The sequence below is a fragment of the Acomys minous genome (genome assembly GCF_964271855.1).
Source record: "Acomys minous genome assembly, chromosome: 4".
Classification (NCBI taxonomy): Eukaryota; Metazoa; Chordata; class Mammalia; order Rodentia; family Muridae; genus Acomys; species Acomys minous.
The window spans coordinates 25,927,664-25,948,831 of record NC_140486.1 but is presented as its reverse complement, the minus strand read 5'-3'; the positions used below and the strand labels follow the sequence as shown (position 1 = coordinate 25,948,831).

General features: G+C 45.4%; 1 protein-coding gene across 4 annotated transcripts in view; it reads left to right on the top strand.

Annotated features, from left to right (window-relative positions):
• The first annotated feature begins 3,666 nt into the window (after nucleotides 1-3,666).
• The window catches only part of SH3TC2 (SH3 domain and tetratricopeptide repeats 2), a 61,826-nt gene continuing 44,324 nt past the window's right edge, over nucleotides 3,667-21,168 (top strand). For 3 of the 4 annotated variants that reach the window (XR_014779037.1, XM_084780845.1, XM_084780846.1), the window contains exons 1-4: nucleotides 3,667-3,855; nucleotides 11,857-11,955; nucleotides 15,977-16,104; nucleotides 20,624-20,729. Coding sequence is in view for 3 of the 4 variants with exons in the window: in XM_084780845.1 (XP_084636971.1) it covers nucleotides 3,735-3,855; nucleotides 11,857-11,955; nucleotides 15,977-16,104; nucleotides 20,624-20,729 (454 nt within the window). In the remaining variant the exon portion in view is untranslated. The remainder of the gene's footprint in view (nucleotides 3,856-11,856; nucleotides 11,956-15,976; nucleotides 16,105-20,623; nucleotides 20,730-21,168) is intronic. The other variant, XM_084780844.1, reaches the window with a different exon arrangement.

The window sequence follows — 21,168 nt, the reverse complement described above, 5'->3', positions numbered from 1 at the left end:
TCTTGGTAGCCTTACAGCTGGATCTTATGGGGGCATCTTGTTTTGTCCAGTTGACTCTCCCTTCCTCTCGGATGACTCTAGTATGTGTCAAGGTGACATAAAACTAGCCAGCACACCAGCTGCAAAGACACTTTCTCCCCAGGAATTCAGTCACACTGGAATCCTTTCACTGGCCCCTTTCTCATTCTTTCTTCTGCCCAAATCAGTGGCTTGTATGGCCCAGTCTCCATATTTCCTTTCTATTATACTGCTTTAGCTGTCTCAGAACACCACATTTAATCTCGTGACTTTAAACATCTCCCTTCTCACTGCTGAAGTTTTTGCCTGTGGCTGGTCCGCCCCTTTGAGCTCCCACTCCTACTTTTGTCTTCGCTTAGACACATGGTTCAAAGGCCTTTAAACTTCCTATGTGGAAGCCAGCTCTTCCGAAGTGTGTTTCTCAAGGCCCAACATTTCAGTAGACGTCACACTAATGCTCTCACTTGTTCAGGGGGAGACAGCATGCTCTCCATGGGCTTGTTCCCCTCAAGTACTCTGTCTGCTGCCACATCCTTTGAGATGGTTAGTTCTGTGCCAACTTAAAGAGCTCGTGGTACCCAGGTTGCTAGATTATTGAGGGAGAGAGAGAGAGAGAGAGAGAGAGAGAGAGAGAGAGAGAGAGAGAGAGAGAGAGAGGGCTTGGCCTGATATTAGGTGGGGCCATGTTTATTCATGGTGAAGGGGCATCTTATCACTCACATGCATGCATGGCTAAAATACCTACAGTGCAGATGGAATGTGGTCTTTCATAGGGGCAGAAATGACATCTGTAACCTGCAAGGGAAGCTGGCAATTGTAATCTTTTAGCAGGGAACTGTCACAGGTGTTTGGCCAACACACCAGTGTAAAAGTAGATATAGAGGCACCTAGGGTGGCTCAAGAAATTCATCCTAAGACAAAAACATGATAAATCAGGCGTAAGGCCCTGGGCTTGATTCTGAGGGATTTTTGTTTGTTTGTTTGTTTGTTTGCTTGTTTGCTTGTTTTTTGAGACAGGGTTTTTTTCTGTGTAACAGCCTTGGCTGTCCTAGACTCTTTGTAGACCAAGCTGGCCTTTAACTCACAGAGATCCACCTGCCTCTGCCTCCTGAGTGCTAGGATTAAAGGCGTGCACGACCATACCTTTCTGAGTTTTTTCAAAAGCAAGGAACAAAAGACAGTAAGTATCTTAAGTCAAAAACGTCATTGAATGCCCTGAGCCTGCCGGATGATCTAAGCCATTGACACTGAACTTCAGCTGTTTGTCATCAAGAGCTCCAGCATGGAGAACAGGACAGTTTGCTGCTGTGGTCTCTGAGATTGTCCACAAATCCTTCCCGTGGGCACCCTCCTCCTCCACCCCCAATCACACTCTAACCACTGGGCTTCCTTTAGGATGCAGTCCAGGCTTCTGCCACAGGGCTTTCGGCCCCAAGGCTTCTCTGCCTAAAAATCTCTCTGTTCTGACAGATTCATCGGAACAATTCATGAACAGAACTGAGGTCTTTGCATCTCAAGGGAAGTGACTGGACTTCTTCAAGAATGGGTTGGGTTGTTTAGGTTGGGTGTGCTGGTGCCCACCTTTAATCCCAGCACAGGCAGAGGCAGGTGGATTTCTGTGAGTTCAAGGCCACCCTGGTCTACAAAGAGAGTTCTAGGGCAGTCAGGGCTACACAGAGAAACCCTGTCTCAGAAAAACAAACAAGCAAGCAAACAAACAAACAAACAAACACGAACAGAATGAGTTGTTCATTTCATACTTGCCAAAATGTCTGTTCAACTAGCCATTCCAGGGTGTCCTCTAATAAAGTTGATTGATGCCTTGACCCTTCATTATTTCTGGTTGTGTGGTTCCCTGTGTGACAGTGGCATGTGCGTAAGTCCCACAGAAGAGAGAAGTTTATCCATTTGTACAGAGGCCAGAGCTTGGCTTCTCTTCATCATCTGGTTCCTAGGTTCCTCTCAGAGTCTTTGAATGGTTGCTTTCTAAAGAACACTTACCCTTTCTTCTTTAGGTTTTGGTGAGGGGAGGGCATGGTACACATCATGGAAAACAGATACTCTAAACAGTTGTGCATAGACAAAACACCCACCATGAGAGGGCTAGAATGAAGGGACCACACCCTGTGAGTCCTGGTCATCTCTGGCCCTCCTCTTCGTGTGTGCCTCCCACCATGGCTGGCTGGTCCAGAGGGTTCTCTATAAGAACACCTCACTGTGATCTGATAACTGTGGTAGGAGCTCACATGCCAGAAAGGTGATGCTTCAAAACACTGAACCAATTAGGATGGGTCCAGGTACTAAGTCTGACATCCAGAAATGGTCTCTCTCTCTCTCTCTCTCTCTCTCTCTCTCTCTCTCTCTCTCTCTCTCTCTGTGTGTGTGTGTGTGTGTGCGCGTATGTGCTCCCTTGGGCAAATTAAATGCCCCCTTCACTTATTTTCTCTGCTATCAAAAAGAAAACAACAATGCTTATATTATGGGGCCCTTGTGACACTTAATATCTAATGAGTGTTTGGTTTGTGAGCGCTTGGTTTGTGGAAAACAGTCTCTGATTGAGTTATAACCAATTAGCAGACAGTCTTTGAAGCTATAGTAGAGACCTGCTGGAAATCCTATGTGCTGTGTGCCCCCAGGCGGATCTGGTACACACTGTAGACACTGGACTTTTCCAGAGAGAATGTCTCCTGTCCTTCACAGTGTCACCCAAGGCTCCTCCTAGAATGGACACCTGACCAGGCTACTGCCCTTCCTAAAAGCCCTCTGGGACCTGAAAGTTCAGACTCCAGAGAGCCTGAGGCACACGGCTGCCAGGACCCCGCCTCTCTCTGCAAGCACCTTCTTGTCTTTGGGCGTTCCTGCAGACCTTGCCTCTGGGTAGGAAGGGAAGTGAGTGCCCAGTGATCCTGTGGCTGGCTTGTTAGAGCAGTCTCGGAGATATGCAGCCTGTTTGCTCTACCTCCTGGGAGCGATCTCGTGGGAGATTTTCTGAGGTTCAGCCTCCTTGTGTGACCATATGCCTTCCCCTGCTTCCCTGCCCATCTGAAACAGAGAAGAGGACCAGTTCTAGCAGGACCAGTTCTTCATGAATGCCTGACACTTTAAAGGTTTTGGGCAGTCCAGTCCTGCAGCCATAAAGTTCTTGGTGACTCTAGGTGATTTCCTGGGTTCTCTCCCACCAGGACTTGGTGGAGGTGGTGGGTGGTGGTGGTCCACAGCTGGGGGGGGGGCTTGTGTACGCAGCCCAGTTCACCAGCCAGGACTGCTTCACTGCTACTGATGCTCACTCACAGGCGGCCATCTGCTTTACCAAACGGCCAAGGAAACACATTTGCAGAGAGGCTATCTAAGAGCTGCCTGGGGAGTCTGTGGGCCAAGTCCATCTGGGAGAGAGCAAGAGTACCACCCTTGATTCCTGGGATGCTCTCTGCCCTCCCCTGCCCTAGCCACCCTCACAAGAACCAAACTGTATCTGGATCCTAGAATGTGAGGAATGTGCCACGGCCTGATAGACATGAAGCAATCTGTAAAAAGGCAGGGAGGAGCTGCTCCCAGCCCAAGGCCTGACAGTGCAAGGACTATCTAGCCTGCAGGCTGAGTGGCCCCTCCCACCCTCCCCAGCCTCCCCACCGGCCGGATATCAAAGGCTGCATTGTGCATTGAACAGCCTAGGTCCCTCATGTGCCAGGGAGGAGGCGGGAGGAGGGACACCACCGATGGGAGGCTCCCAAGTTTCTCCTGACTGGCGTTCCCAGGGGCCTTGGCCCAGGGAGGATGGTGCACACATGGGTGGCTGCTTCTGTATCCCTGGGGAGCGGAGTCTACCCTGGGGCCCAGGTGAGTTTCCTGAGGGGATCTAGCCTGGGGTTTAGGCAAGCTGCTGGTCCAGGAAAGGCTCAGGGCGTTGGTGCTTTGGAAACACTGTCCTTCCAAAGATTGGGAGATGGCTGTACTTTCTGGCTGCCTCTTTTCCGTCTTAAGGTTGGTGTTTCCTGTTCTGAGCGGGGCGGGGGGTGGGGGGGGGGGGAGGCAATGAAGACTGGGAACCATCTCCTTTTCCTGAGAGGCAGGCTGTGTGCTGGGTCTGTGCTCTGTGGAAGGGGAGTGAGGGCAGCTCTTGGCAGCTGCTCCTAGTGTGTGACTAAGCCCTTCCTTCCTTTCTTCCCAAGATTCCCTGGGACAGGAAGAAGGCTCTGCAGTGAGTTCCCCTGTGGCCCATGGGTGGTCATAAATTTGGCCTGGGTCACTCAGAGCTATTTTCTTCAGGGCTTCCTCCACTGAGGAAACACAGGCGGTTTTCTCCCTTTTACCTGTTCTGGTGGCTTTTGGCCTTTTGGGTTGCGGTCATGGAAAGTTGCCCTAAGATGTCCAGCAATCTGGACACATGGTGACCAGCCTTCCTAGCTTACCTGAGATTGAGGGCTTGCCTGAGATGTGGCCAGCTTTAAAACACACATGGTCCCAGCGACTAGGACAGGTCATATTGTTGAAAGCAACTTCTCATACACCGTCGGATGTTCATCCAGATGAGGGGTGATTGTAGGGGAAAAGGGCTGGCCTTGGGGGAGGATTCACTTAGGAGGCAGCTTTTTGAACCTTTATTAGGACCATGAATCTTCCGGGAGCACCACCATAATTTGAGAGAGCACAGCTGGGAGGCTCTTCTAGCTATGGGCTTTTCTTCTCGTAGACTACTTCCCTGTTTGGTCTAGTGACTTGGGCTCATCAAAAGGATTTGAGAGTTTGTTCTCTTTCTCTGTCTCTGTTTCTGTCTTGATCTCTGTCTCTCTCTTTCTGTCTCTGTCTGTCTGTCTGTCTGTCTTTCTCCAGGGTTTCTCTGTGTAACATTCCTGGCTACCTTGGAATTTGCTTTGCAGACCAGGCTGGCCTTGATCTCATAGAGATCCGCCTGCCTCTGCCTCCCAAGCACTGGGATTAAAGGTGTGCACCACCACACTGGTTAAAAGGCCTTGAGATTTCTAAAGTGACCCTAAAGCAAGCTAGAAATCCTAGACAACACATTTTGACATGCAAGGACTTCTTAGACAAGGGGCATGAAGTACTCAGACTCACCCAAAACTATAAGCAGACAAACTCCAAACAACATAAAATATTTGAGCGTGGCTCTTTTATTCACTCTGAGTAGCTTATTTAATGCCTTTCTTTCAGTTTCCTCACCCTTTTATGTATCACTTTTATGACACATCATGCTTCCCTCACAGGGTTGTGGTGGGCTCAAGACTCCACTTTCAACATAGAAAGCAGCCCAGCACACGGTTAATCATGCATAGTAGATGCCAGGCCTTGTTAATGGTATTTCTATAACCCTCACCCAGCACGTTCTCAGAGTTCCACACGGTCATCTATGAAGTCCGAGGCTGTAATCGGCTGGTGGAGATGCTCAAGGGTTTGGTCCCTGGTGCCAAATTCCAGCTTCACTGGGCAGAGCTCTGCTGCCCTTTGGCATGAGTCCCATTCGGAACAAGTTCTGCTGCGCAGAACTAGGAAAGCGATATTGAAGGTGTCTTCAATGTTCCACCACCCTGTCCTCTAATAATTGTATTCTTTCGCTTTTCCTTTTCACCATTGGCACTGGTCAGCCTCTGGATTCCCTGTCTCACCGAGAGCCAGCTTACTGTTTATTCTGTCACAGTTTTCCATGTCATTCTTCCTGTGTTGCTCTCCACCCACCAGGCTTTTCCTGAGGGAAGTTGCTAGGGGTGTATCTAAGGCCAGATGGTGTAAATATTTTCATCCTAGCCTCCTGGTACGTCCTAGGGAAAAGTCACGAAGTCTGAATACCTCTCAGAACAACTTAAATGGCTGCATGACCTTAGACGGGCAAGTTAGCTGACAGTGTGCTGCAGTGAGCGCTGCTGCTGGTCACAGGAACTTTGGGGAGGATTAGGGTGGACAGTGTGTCTCATGGGCATGACTTTTGGTGATGGCTGGCCGCTTTACTTTAGCTAACATGGACCACACCTCATTTCTCATTTGTTATTCTCTACTGGAGAGAGGTCTATCTGTGTTTTGGTTCTCTGGCTGCCTCCGCTGCTGTGTCTGTTGCGGTGGGAGTTAACAGCGAGGACTAAACCATGTGTCCTTGTGTGCAGGGGAGGCAAGAGAGAAGGTTCGAGGCAGTGTGGGACCCTGGGATTGCTGCCTAGGTTTTTCCATGGGGTGACCAGTAATGGAAGCTGGCTCGGGCTGCCTCAGCAAGCTGTGTAGACCTTTCTGGAAGCTTCTCCTGGTGATGTTTCTCGTTTCTGCAGAAATCTCCCACTAGCACATGGTGAGAGGGCAGGTCCTGGTCAGTTGCCAGTACCTGTGACTCCTCCCCTTTGGGTTTCTTGGTGTTGTTAGTAACCAACAAGTGCCCCCTTTAGATCACAAAGGAAACCGTGTCAGAAGTGCCTAACACTTGTTCCTTGTCTCCAACACCTTTTTGAAGAGATTTGGCATATATATATAATGTAGGGGAGACTTTTGTAGATACTGTCACTTTCTTTTCAGCCTTTCTAGTATGACTGACTCATTGATGTAATTACAGGAGGAGGGGAATGCCCACTGTAACAAACAGGGCATCACTCTAAATTTAAAGGCATGGAGAGATATTTTGACCACAGTGATGGGGCAGAGTGTTGGAATAACGAGCCCCTCCATGTTAACACACTTCTACTCTTCACCCTGTTCTCTTTTTTGAATAAGTGAAAGAGCTGCATCTACAGTTAGGGTTCCTGGATGGCTCTTTTCAGTCCGACTCCCACTCTCACTCAGTAAAATTAATCGCTTTTATGAATTCTGTGGTTTTTAATTTTTTTTTTTTTGGCCTCTTACTACATATCCATGCACATTTAAAATACTTTGCAGTTTTAAACATAAACAAAAGGCAATTGTTATGCAACTTGCTTGCCCACCCATTGATATTGCCGTCTGTGATACATCTCTATGGATGGATAGAAGTGTAGTTAGAGTCTGGGTTTTTGTTTTTTGTTTTTGTTCCAGCAAGGAGATGTAGGTTTACCTCACAAAAATTGCTGATGGCATGTTTGCTGTGTCAAAGGAAAAAAAAAAAAGATCAGTGAGTAACGAAGACTGTGCAGGCGGCCTTCACTGTTGATTTTCTTCTTTAAGTTTGGGGGTGATGATAGATGCAGAGAAACCATAGGAAGAGAAGGGGAGGGGCTCCATTTCCAACAAGTTTTTGCCTTGAGATGCTTTTATCATCAGAGACCTTTGACCTTAGAGTTCCAAGGTCAGCTACTGCAGTAGAAATAGCAGTCTGTCCCCCGTGATTTCGACGACCCCCTGACTCTTTTGATAACTTGATCTATGGCCTTGGTAAAATCACCACTCTTTTCTGGGACTAAATTTCCCAACATTCATTTTCAGTGGTGATTTTTTTTTTTTTTTGGTCCCTCATATTTATCTCCAGCATTTGGTATTTGGCAAGTCAGGATGCCTTCTCTTTTCTTATTTTAAAACAGTGTATCATTTACTCTGCTCTCTCTCTCATTTCACACTGCTAGCATTCCAGCCCAGCCTCCCACTCCCTCCCATGATTTTCTACCAGCTTTCCAGCTGGCCTCTGGGAGTCCTTTGTTTCTTTCTCTGGGTCCTGCTACTCCTAGCAAGGCGATCACCTTTATTATACCACTGCACTGCCAAGAAGGTTCCAAAGCTTCCCACTGCTTACATACCCACTCCCTCATTCCTCCTGCCATAAAATGCTCGTCTCTCTTGGCCCTACTATGTTTTCCAAGCATGTCCACCCGCTCGCCCAGAGTGTGCTGATGGCTTCTACCACCATATATGCACGCAGAGCTTATCACTACCCTGAATGCTTATTTCCTACAGATTAAAAGACTTCTTAGTTAGATGGATTCATTTTATTTTATGTATTTCGATTGCATGTATGTGTGTGTACCGCATGCATGCTTGGTGCCTGAGGAGGCCAGAGGGCAGCACTGGATCCCCTGAAACTGGATTTACAGATGGCTGTGAACCACCATGTAGGTGCTGGGAATAGAACCTAAGTCCTCTGTGAGAGTAACAAGTATGTTTAACATCCCCAGCCCCAGACATCTTTTTTAAAAAATGTGCCTAGAAGCTGGAGAGATGCCTTAGTGGTTAAGAGCACTGGCTGCTCTTCCAGAGGACGTGGGTTCTAGTCCCAGCACCCTCAATTAGGTGGCTCACCACTGTCTGTCACTCTAGTTCCAGGGGATCTAATGCTCTGGCTTTTTGCAGAGGGTCTTCTGGCTTTTGCAGACTGCAGGCATGCAAGTGGTGCACAGACTGCATGCAGGCAAAACACCCATACACATTAAAAAAAAAAAAAAGAAATTAAAAAAGTAATTGTGAGACATACGGTCCATGGATGATCACACTTGGAAAAACTGATTAGCTTCTCCAAACCTCACATCTCCTTTACAGGCCATGTGACTTTTGCCCCATACCAGGGTCACTGCTGTGGACGTTCTTTCCTGAAAGTGGGCTCACTTCACAGGCCGCTACTGTCAGATCTTTTTCTGTGTAAGGACACAGTGAGTGACTGGGTGGCTGGTCCGTGGTGGCTGGACAGCACGTGCTCTGTAGTGGGACAGCAGCCATTCACCTTTGCTGACTATGAGAGAAGGCCCTGGGCTAGGATCTTCCATGTTTCAGAGTAAACACAAGCACTTGGGGGTGAATAAAACGTCCTGACTTCTAAATGGTTTAAGCAATTAAAAATAAAAAATGTGTTCTGTAGGAGGGGGAAAAGATGTTTGGGGGTTTACTAAAGTTTGTGGTTAAACTTTGTTATAGGGTAGAAGAGCAGCTGCCACTCCTAATGTGTTCATCACGTCAGTGATCATGATGTCATTTAGAAATGCTGGAAAAGCAGAACCTCAGTGGACAGGGCACTCGTTACATTTGAGGAGCCCCAGTCTGCTCATGTGGGTCTCTACCCTGCCTTAAACTGTGTTGTCATGTAGGAATTAAAAACGGTAAAAGCTAATTTTAGTGATAAGTCTTATTCAAACTTTTAAAAAATATTTATCTTTGTGTGTGTGTGTGTGTGTGTGTGTGTGTGTGTGTGTGTGTGTGTGTATACCATGAGCTCTCAGAGACAAGAGGACAGTGCTGGATTACCTGAACCAGGAGTTACAGGCAATGTGGGTGTTGGGAATCCATGTTGATGAAGCCTAAGCTTCAATATGTACATACAAATACATGCATATACATATACCCATATCACATATATGACACACACATGATATATCATATATATTACACATGTGTATATATATATCACACACATATATAAATATGCGTATATGTCACATATACACGATACATGTACATATATCATATATGTATAGATATTTATATTCTGGATGACTCACATAAGCAACCAGGGTAAGAAACTGTGATTTGAGCAACTCCTTTTATAACTGGAGAAATGAAGGCCTTCCAAAGTGGGCTGGGCAAATGCTTTGTCCAGTATCATTTAACCAGTCCATGGAGAGGCCTGACCTGTGTTCTTTCTCACATCTCATGATTTCCAGTGAGTGCCTTTAGTTACTTCTGATTCCTGGGGGCAGAACTACAGTTTGACTCTAGCTCGTTACTGCCAGATTTCTCACTAAGCAGCTGACAGGTTCCCTGGATGAAGAGCTGGCACTTCCTTCTGCCCACGCAAGCTGAAATCTCTTTTGTTCTTACTGTACTTCTAACTGTTCCCACATTGAGGAAAGGGAGAGGCCCCTGGATATCAAGATGCCACCCTCAGTGGAGAGAGACCACGCCTCTTGGCAGCTGTATGAGGACTCAAGTTTGGGACTATCAAGGGTGATTATGACGGCTTGAGTCTTGTCATACGCTTGGGCCACATCATTAAACTTGGTGGGGCCTAAATTTTATAGGCAATTGTGGAGCTAAAATAAATGGCTCAGATAGTGGTAGAGATAAGTGTTAACCTTTTCCCCTAGGAGTAGGTTATGCTTATATGGTTCTGGTCCAATGGTTTAGTTCTTGAGAAATTTTGTGGCTGAAAGGACAAAGTCCAGCAACCAAAATGAACGTGCTCAAGCTCCTTTGTATTTGGAGAGTAACCATCAAAGAGGCCCATCCTGCATGGCTAGCCAACTTTTTGGGGTTCTCTGGTCCACACTGGGTGAAGACCCAGCATAGGCTATGCATTATCGGTGGAGTCCAAGGTGTGAGCATGATTCACTGGACACCACAGCACAAAAGAACTACATGGCCCAGGGGTGGTGGCTGGACACACCTTTGTGTCTATAGCAATGGGTACATTTCTCTGCTTTTTCTGTCCACTTCCTCATGCTTTTTAGTTGCACTCTCTGCCCTCTTTTCAACCTCAAGTAATCAAAATACTGCTCACCTCAGCTCACCCCAGTCCCTACCCTGTGTCCTGATCTCCTTTCCCCCCTCTTCTTTGTTTATATTATGAGTGTGAGTGTGTATGTGTGCATTAGAGGTCAGAGGACAATTTGTAGGTATCAGTTCTGTCCTACGGACTGAAATCAGATTTGCCTGAGTCAGGCTTGGCAGCCTTTACCTGCTGAGACCCACACTGCATCAGCCCACAGCCTTCCTTCTTTGAAGTCTGCTATTTTGGTGACGGTAGCAATGGTGCTTATGATGGGTTTAGAACCTGGTTCATGTTAGGCAAGCACTTTTTTAAAATTTGTTTTTGTTTTATGAGACAGGGTTTCTACATGTAGCCTTGGCTGTCTTGGACTCACTTTGTAGACCAGGCTGGTCTCGAACTCACAGAAATCCACCCACCTCTGCCTTCTCTAGTGCTGGGATTACAAGCGTGCGCTACCGCGCCCTGCTTAGACAAGCACTCTTCTAGTAGCTACAGCCCATGCCCTTTACTCCTCTTCTACAGCTACAAAAACAGTAACTATTTTAAGAGCTGGGAGGAATAGAGTTTTTTTTTTTTTTTAGACAGGACCCTATTTTGTGGGCAGTACAAGGACAGCATAGGGCATTCCAAGCGTTCCTCAGCCATCTCTCTAATGGTAACATTTCTCACTCCATTCCAGTCTTCCCATACCTATTCATTGATCTAGACCTTGCTGTAGTTAGGGGCATAACGGTCTGTGTAGGCCCCACACACTGGGAGCACCTTCAGTGTATTAAAGCCTTAGAACTTAGTTTGACCTATGGGTGGGAATAGTTAATGAAATGGGAACACCCAGGCTGCTGCAGGATTGAGATAGCATATATGACAGTTCTTTGATAACAGCTGGCTGCAAAGTAATTATAAGGCAATGGTGATAATAATAATAATAATAATAATAATAATAATAATAATAATAATAATAATAATAATTTTTTTTTTTCTACTTAACCAGTCTTTAATGAGAGTTGTGTAAGAGAGGCCTCTACTTCTGCATCTTTTTGACTGTTTCTTCCTTGTATTTGCCCTTCTCCCTTCCTACTTGTCCGGACTTGGCTTTCCTTTCCAGGATCTTCTTATAGTCTTTGTCCAATTTTAGCCTGGTTGTAACCACCTTGCTGGGGTGGATGCTCACATAGACAGTTATGCCATTAGCCTTTTCAATAATTCTTTCATGCCCTTAGTCCTGGGAAAAGCATTGATACTTGGTAGGAACTTTCAGTCCATTCTTACTAACTGCATACACTCTTTTGAGACAGGGTTTCTCTGTGTAGCCTTGGTTGACCTGGACTCACTTTGAGGACCTGGCTGCCCTCGAACTCACAGAGATCTGCCTGCCTCTGCCTCCGGAGTGCTGGGATTACAGGCATGCACCACTGCGCCCAGCTTTGCATACAAAGGATCTTTTGCTTTATTTTCTTCAGGTAAAGAAAGTCCTTCTAAGGGTCCACTCGGATTGAGTGAGGATACACCCTCATCTGAAAACAAGGGAAAATGTTTCCTGCCACAGAATACGACTCAAGGTATCTAAATCTCAAAGATATGTGTAATTTTAAAGACCGCCTTTTGGGTAGACTCTTACAGGGTCTTTGCTGCCAGAGATTGTGAACTGTAAAAACCTCTTTGATCCCATTGTGATCCCTGAGATTGTGAACTGTAAATCCTTGTCTCTTGTGGTTGAGCCCTTACACATCTTTAATCCAAGAACTTTCTGTTTATTGTAAACAGGTGATTAAGGTGCGGCTCAGCCTTATACACACCTTTAATCCAAGAGCTTTCTGTGCACAGGATTTAATAAAGTTGATCCTAGGTCAAGAGGCAGAGCAAGAAACCAGCTGACAGGGATTAGAGTAGGAGGGACTTTGAGTTGAGGGGAATTTAAGACAGCATGTAGAAGTAGAAGGGGGTCTTTGGCACTTCTTAGCTTGGAATTTTAGCATTGGCTCTTAGCTCTCTAGCTCTTAAGCTCCTCAGCGCCTTGGCCTTTGGCTTTTTGGGCTTTGAGCTAGCAAGCCTTTGGCCTTGTGGTTTGTGGCCTTTTCTTCATGGGCTATCAGCTGAGCTAGTGAGCCTTTTGGGCCTTTTATATCAGGACACAAGCTGAATAGGAAGGTCAGCTGGGTGCTTTCTCTGCCTCTCTGAGCTAGCCGGATTTTCACCACAACATCTGGCTCCTGAGTCTTTATTGGTAAAATAGAATGATCAGAGTTTTTCAATTAAAACAACACTAGACAATTTCAGGAGCTTCCTCACCTGTCCAGGTGCAGACACCCCTCTTGTCCTTGTCTCTTGTCACCTCCAAGTGCATTTTTTTTGTGTGTCTTTATCATATTGGCATGCTCGCGAACCTCCCAGGCTGTTACTCAAAGCTCTTTAGGATCTGACATATGTTAGGAACTCCATGAATATATATATGTATATATATATATATATCATGGTTAGAGAAATATATCATTGATTTAGATTTTCAAGGTGATGGGTGGCAGGGTTAAATTGAAAATAAAATGCACATTCAACACAGTACCTTAAAGAGTTGTTTGTCTGCAGTTGGTGTCCAGAAAATGCATGACAAAGACACAGACTGAGGAATGAGTGTGTGGAGGACTGTTTATATTCTGTATAACATTTATCACAGTCTCTTACATGTTCTAGGCTCCCAGTAGATATCTCTTAAATGAATGAACAGTAAAATGAAGACTGAGTATAAAGAAGGAAATTGATACCTGAGGGCATAGGATGAGACTGGCTGGCTAGAAGGCATCTGAGTGACCATTTTAGACGCAGAAGCAGATAAAGATTTGGGAATCAATGTGATGGGGATTGTCCAGTTAATGAGTGTCTCATATGGTCCTCTTTTATGAGACTTCAGCAAACCTCACAAAGAGAGAATTCTCAGTAGAAAATGCTGTCACTGAAATGAACCAGAGGACAGACAAGAGGGGTAGCTTCTGGTATACAGTAGTAGGGACTGTTTTGTTTTTTTTTTCTTTTTAAAAAAGATTTATTTATGTTATGTTTATGAGTCCTCTACTTGCATGTACACCTGCATGCCAGAAGAGGGCATCAGATCTCATTATAGATGGTTGTAAGCCACCATGTGGTTGCTGGGAATTGAACTCAGGACCTCTGGAAGAGAAGATAGTGAGCCATCTCTCTAGCCCTCCTTTTTTTTTTTTTTTTTAAATCCTTTTAGGTTTTGAAAATGAGGTCTCATTTTGTAGCTCTGGTTGTCCTGGACCTTGCTATGTAGATTAGATTGGCCTTGAACTCTCAGAGATCCATCTGCCTCTGCCTTCCTAGTGCTGGGATTAAAGGAGTGCAGCACCATGCTGGGCTTGGCGTGTCAGGGGGTCTGTGACATGGTCCTCTTCTGTATAATCACTACCTATCAGGTGGGAGTCAGAGTCTCAGAAGGGACGATGACTTGACTGTCATTTACTTAATATGTGTTGAGGAAGAGGCTTGAGCCCTTGTTCTGTTCGGTTAGGGTTCTCTTGAGGAACGGAACTGACAGAATGTATAAAGGGGGTTATTGGAGTGGCTTATAGGCTGTGGTCCAGCTAATCCAACAATGGCCAACGACCATTCCTTTTTTTTTTAAATTTTATTTTATTACTTTATTCAGATTGCATCCCAATTGTTATCCCATCACTTGTGTCCTCCCACTCCTCTCTCCCCCAACAACCATTCTTATGTTCAGTCCATGGACTGGATGTCTCAGCTGGCCTTCAGTATATGCTGGGATGCTAAAGACGTGAGGGCTAATGCCAGTGAAGGGATGGACGTGCCAGTGAACGTGAGGGCAAGGAGACAGGCAGCTCAGCCTTCCTTCTTCCGTGCCCTTTGTATAGGCTGACACCATAAGGCACGGCCTAGATTTAAGGTGTCTTTTATCACCTCAGAAGATCCAGAGTAAAGGCAGGTCTTCCCACTTCGGATGACTTAATTAGGAAAAATTCCTCTCAGGTGTATCCAGCCACGTGGGTTTTAGTTAATTACAGATGTAGTCAGGTTGACAACCAAGAATAGGCTTGATGCCCATCCTGTTTGCAACCATCATGATCCACAGTCTTCCAAAAATGTACTTTTCCTTGTGATTTGTCGAAGTGTTACATTTTGGGTACTTTTAAGGATATAAATGGTGTTAGTAGATATTGTGCAATTATCAAACCAGGTTCTTTCTTTTTCTCATTGAAAACTGTGTCAAAATGGTAGTTTTTTTTTTTAATTTAAAATTTTTTGTCACACTTATTTGTGTGTGTGTGTGTGTGATCTGATTTCCACATCAGGATGTGGCAATTGGTTCTTTCCCACTACATGTGTCTCGAACTCAGGTCCTCAGGTGTAACAAGTGCCTTTATCCACTAAGCCATCTCAGCAGTAATGAGAAAAATCTCACTCTTGGGTCACTGGCTTGACATCTGTAAGTTAGGGCCATCCCAGAAAATCCCTTGAATTGCCATCTGCTGTTCCAGAAACTCAGTGAAGTCAGCATTTGACTTACGAGTGTGTGAAAGCTGATGAACCTTTGTTCACCTTGCCTGGGCTCTGCTGGCCGTCAGTGTCTTTCCTGGCTCCTGGAGAAGACACTTAAAAGGAAGCTTTACCATCCTCAGATCTATTGTCAGTGGAGTCACCAATGCAGGGCTTGTTCATTAGTTTTTATACACTAAGATTAGGTGAAACCAAATCTGTAGCCTGAGCTTGCAGGAAGGTCACAGTGTGGAAGTAGAAGACATGTTGCTATCTGCCATCTTGTTTTATGCAGTACAATCCCAGACAGAGTCAGACAGATTACTCTCATCACTAGCCTGGCTTCCAGAAAGGTTAAACTAGGACACAACGTGCTTCAGTCTGCACTAGAGTGAACTGGAATTACTGCCCCGTGTGGTGATTTGGGGTACTACAGGCTCCCACATGCACAGAGGTTCTCCTCTTAGTATCAACTAAGATCTCAAAAGACATAATAGATCCTTCAGCCTCTGCCTCTCAAACTCTGGGATTAAAGGCGTGCGTCCCCACTGCCTGACAGGATAAAATGTTTTTCATTCGGAACGCTTGCACATCATTTGCTGGAAGCAATGTTTGCCCTGGTTGATTCTGTGTCAGCACCTGAGCAGAAGTAAGCACTGCTCACCTTACCTGGGCTCTGCTGGCAGTCAGTGTCTTTCCTGGCTCCTGGGGAAGACACTTAAAAGGAAGCTTGGAAGCTGGCGTGGTGGCGCATGCCTTTAACCCTGGCACTCGGGAGGCAGAGGCAGGTGGATCGCTATGAGTTCGAGGCCAGCCTGGTCTACAAAGCTTGTCCAGGACAGCCAAGGCTACACAGAGAAACCCTGTCTCGAAAAAAACAAAAACAACAACCACAAAAAACCCAAAACAACAACAACAACAACAACAACAAAGGAAGCTTGGAGGACCTTTTAGCCTCCTCAGATCTATTGTCAGTGGAAGACACCAATGTAGGGCTTGTGCGGAAACGTTTCCCCGTACTTCTTTCTTCTTTCCCACAGTGTGTCCAGCCTTAGCTCTTTTCTCTCTCAGATCTGGTGCTCTCCTTCTCTGTGAAGAGTCGCTCCCAGCGGTGTGCCAACGCCCCCTTACAAGAAGCTGCACGGAGGAGGCTCTGGGCCCTGGAGAATGAAGACCATGAAGTCTGTTCGCTCTTTAAGGTGAGCTGGGATGGCTGGCTCTTTACCCTAGGTTCCGAACAGCAAGGCCTGTGTCTTGAACAAAGTAAGTCCCCAAGAAAACAGCTGGCTGACAAAGGGCATCGGCGATTGTGTTTATATTCTCTGCCTAGCAGGAATGGGTGAACTAAACCAGAGAAAACGTATTTTTCTTTTTTTTTTTTTTCTGCCTTTGATTTTGGACAAGTTGCTTGAACTATGCAGAATAGGAGTGTTTATAGCAACTGCTTCAGAAGTATACTTCGCCCCCTAACTTGCCCAATTTGAATTTTGTTCTGTTACTTGGACATGACATTCATATATTTTTCCTATTGTGACTTAAAAATGAACATTGTCCCCAGAACACCTCATTTACTCTGTTACTCCAACTTCTATCTCTGTACCTGTAACCAACTGTCCGTTTCTCCTTTTCATCAGGTAAACGTTGAGTACATATTTTAAAAGTAACAATATTGTCAAGGAGAAGCCATAATTATAAATATTGGGATGACAGAGAAACAATGCAATAAATTAAATGGTTTTTCACAGTAGATAGATAGGAGGGTTAATAGTAACACTATATTTGGTATTACCAAAGGTTTGATCAAAGAACAAGAGTCAGAAATGGAGAGACTTTGTTCCTGTTAGTGTTTTGTGTGTGTGGTATGGTGTGTGTGTGTGTGTGTGTGTGTGTGTGTGTGTGTGTGTGTGTGTTTGTGATGACAACGAAAGTATTGCTTTACATAACAAGATGATATCTCCTATTATTTTCACACTCTCCTTCTTACCTGGTCCAAGCTGAGAGGAAAAGAGTGCTGTGGCTGTCAGGTAGCAGAGTGACAGTGGCTGCTTTTCAGGAGACTGCACCTGTAGAGACCTTGGCTTTGTGCATGGGTAGTGTGGTATCTGCTTCCTAATTAACAGCCAAAAGTTTAAGAAAAAATATGCGTTCCTGTGTGTGCCTGCGGCCTATGCGCACGTGTGTGGGTGTTGAGCAGGCCATTGTGGTGAGGCAGTCAAGGAGGCTGGAGAGGACACTAGACATCTTGCTCTATCGCTTTCCATCTTACTCCTTTGAGACAGAGTTTTTGCTCACGTTGGACTAGGCTGATGACCAACAAGCCCCAGAAACCCTCCAGGCTCTGCCCCACCCCTCAGGACTGGGGTTATAAATGCAGGGCTTACCTCTGGCTTTTCTTTCCTTTTTCCTTTTTTTTTTCTGGCTGGCTGGCTTTTATTATGTAACTTTTGATTGTTTCTTAGTAAATTTCACACCATGCACCCCAATTCCACCACCTCCCCATCCCTTTGTACCTGCCCTCCACCTTTGCAACCCTGCCCTGCTCCCCAAGAAAACCAAATCTCGCCACGGAAGCTGAGCTGTGGTGTGTGACATCCACCTGGCTTTCCTTACATGGGTGCTGGGGATCTGAACTCATATCTTATGCTCCAGAGACACGTGGTTTTACCCACCGAGCCATTTCTCCAGCCCTGGGCTTCTAATTTTCTTTTATTTTAATCCCTGGAGCTCAACTATGAAAGACATGGGCTGCTGCTGACTTCTGTGAACTTCCCTATAAGTCAAGTCACCTTTACTAAGGGCAGGGGCAGGACTTGATGGTGAGGGCTGTCTGTTAGGTCATGGGTAGGGAGGAAGCTGAGGGCAGGAGTTGGCTATATCCAAGATTCAGTCATGGCTCTACAGTTTACTCAATGTAGGTGACCCTGGGCAAGCCACCTCACCTCTCTGTGTCCTCATCTCTTTGTTTACAAAACTGGGGCAATGCTATTAGCTCCATGATACTATTAGTCATATCATCCATCCTTATTTAGAGAAAGCACACCTTGTCTGTTAGGCAGGGTACCGCTTTCCCTCGTCTTTTATTTAAGAAGTGCTTGGATGTTATAAAAGCCTGTTTTACAATGGAATAAATTCTATAGTTGCATTCTTTTAGGTGGGTTATATGTAAGTGCATTCTACAAGTGAAGTGAATACTACAAGTGCACTCTTTTCTGTGGGAGCTGAATGAGGTGTTGCTCACAAAGATTTGCCTTGCTACAGCAACAGGCTGGTTGATCACTGGATTCGAATCAAAGACCCAGATATGAACCCACACACATATGGTCACTTGATTTTTGACAAAGAACCCAAATCCATTCGATGGAAAAAGGATAGCATCTTCAACAAATGGTGCTGGTCTAACTGGAGGTCTATGTGTAAAAAAATGCAACTGGACCCATATTTGTCACCTTGCACAAAACTCAAATCCAAGTGGATCAAAGACCTCAACATAAAACCAGAGACACTAAGTCAGTTAGAAGAAAAAGTGGGGGAAGAACCTGGAACATATTGGCACAGGAGACAACTTCCTGAACAGAGCACCAACAGCCCAGGCTTTAATGTCAACAATTAATAAATGGTACCTCATGAGGCTGAGAAGCTTCTGTAAGGCAGGAGACACTGTCAAGAGAACAAAGCGACAGCCTACAGACTGGGAAAAGTTCTTCACCAACCCTACATCTGACAAAGGTCTAATATCCAAAATATATAAAGAACTCAAGAAATTAAACACCACCAAACCAAATAACCCAATTGAGAAATGGGGCTTGGAACTAAACAGAGAATTCTCAACAGAGGAATATCAAATGGCTGAGAAACACTTAAAGAAATGCTCAACCTCCTTAGTCATCAGGGAAATGCAAATCAAAACAATTCTGATATTCCATCTTATACCCATCAGTATGGCTAAGATCAAAAATTCAAGCGACACCACATGCTGGCGAGGATGTGGGGAGAGAGGAACACTCCTTCATTGCTGGTGGGAATGCAAACTAGTACAACCACTTTGGAAATCTATCTGGTGCTTTCTCAGAAAACTGGGAATAGGGCTTCCTCAAGACCCGGCTATTCCATTCCTTGGAATATACCCAGAAGATGCTCCAGCACACAACAAGAAAATTTGTTCAACCATGTTCATAGCAGCCTTATATAATAGCCAGAACATGGAAACAGCCTAAGTGTCCCTCAGTAGAAGCATGGATAAAGAAACGGTGGTACATATACACTATGGAATACTACTCAGCTATTAAAAACAAGGAATTCCCGAAAATTGTGGATAAATGGATTGAGCTAGAAATGATCATAATAAGTGAGTTAACTCAGAAGCAGAAAGACTCAAATGGTATATACTCACTTATATCTGCATACTAGCCCAAGAGGCATGTCCCACGAAAGCCTTCACTTACCAGGAAACTGGGACAGAGGGGAGGACATCCTATTGGGACTCTAGATGAGAGAAGCATGGGAGAATAGCAAAGCAGAAGGATTCAGAGGGTCCTAGAAACCTACAAGTAGAACATTATGATAGGCAGATTTGGGCCCAGGGGTCCCGCTCAAACTAAGGCACCAGCCAAGGACAATACAGGCGGTAAACCTTAAACCCCTACCCAGATCTAGCCAATGGACTGAACACTCTCCACAGTTGAGTGGAGAGTGGGATATGACTTTCACACAAACTCTGGTGCCTCATATTTGACCATGTCCCCTGGAGGGGGAGACCTGGTGGCACTCAGAGGAAGGACAGCAGGTTACCAAGAAGAGACTTGATACCCTATGAACATATACAGGGGGAGGAAATCCCCCTCACAAGCAGTCATAGGGGAGGGGAATAGGGGGAAAATGGGAGGAAGGGAAGAATGGGAGGATACAAGGGATGGAATAACCATTGAGATGTAATAAGAATAAATTAATAAAAAAGAAAAAAAAGATTTGCCTTGCAAAGGTCTGATATCTAGCATATTCTCTATACCCCTTCCCAAGCATCCCTACTTGCCCATAGGATGTATACCTGGGACCTGCGGTCTCTGGTATTGAGGGTATAGATTCTGTCTTAGCTGAGCTGAGAGCCTGTCTTTTGGACCTGTTTTTCCCCTTTGGCTCCCTAAGGACCGGGGTCTAGCAGGAGTCTCGGGAGTAGCTGTTGTTTGTCATCACCATGCTCCAGATGGCAGGCCTTGTCTGATCAGATGTTCAGACCATCACACTGAGGGACCAATAGAGAAAGACTGAGGGGATTCAAGCCTACTTTGGCCCCATATTAGAGAGCCAGAGGCTCACAGTCCTTTTTTTGTTCATCTTATGGACACAAGTTGGCAAATTTCCTTGGAGGTTGTTGGGTGGCTGGCTGGCTTTTGGAACAGAAACTGCATATATCCTCCATGGTCAATTGTGCTTCTTAGAATCACTTATGCCCAGGCAAGCAAGGGCTGCATAAAGATTTATCTATTGAGGTAGTTATCTCGGTGCTGTTTAGGGCATTAGCATGGTAAAATAATTCAAGTGTGAAAGGATGGCATTGTAACCATTGAACATAATGTAGGCCGCTCACTGACGTAAGAGATGGTTTATGTTACAGCGCACTGCTTAGTAACAACTTGTCTGCTCTTGGTTCATGCTGAGTCCTCACATGAGCCCCTCAAAGAAGACTCTGTTACCCCAGGCTTACTTGTTACTTTTGTTCAGGACCTCTCTGCAAGGTTGGTGAGCGTCCAGTCCCAGAAGGACCAGTTCCTCATCACCTTCAAGACCATGGAGGAGATCTGGAAGTTCTCTACCTACTTGAACTTAGGTATGTCCTGGGTAGGTAGAGGAGAGAACATTCTTACGCTAGCCAGTACGTTGAGCCTGGTGGTAGGAAATTGGTTTGTCTTCCATACTTAAGATGCAGCCCTGAAATGGATGGTTGACCTTGAAGTCTCACAAACTCTCTAAAATAAGTATTAACTATTACTCTAAGGTGTCATGTGAAGACATTTTATGAATGAAATGTTATTTCCCTGTGTTTAGGGAGAATTCTTTTTTTTTTTTTTTTTTTTTTTTTTTTTTTTTAGTTACACACTTGGCGAACAATTTTACAATTTGGTGAGCTCCTGAGTCAGAAGCAGTGGGATAGATGTTGAGTTCATTAAGACGAAAGACTATCCAGGCATCGGTGGCACACGCCTTTAAGCCCAGCACTCGGGAGGCAGAGGCAGGTGGATCGCTGTGAGTTCGAGGCCAGCCTGGTC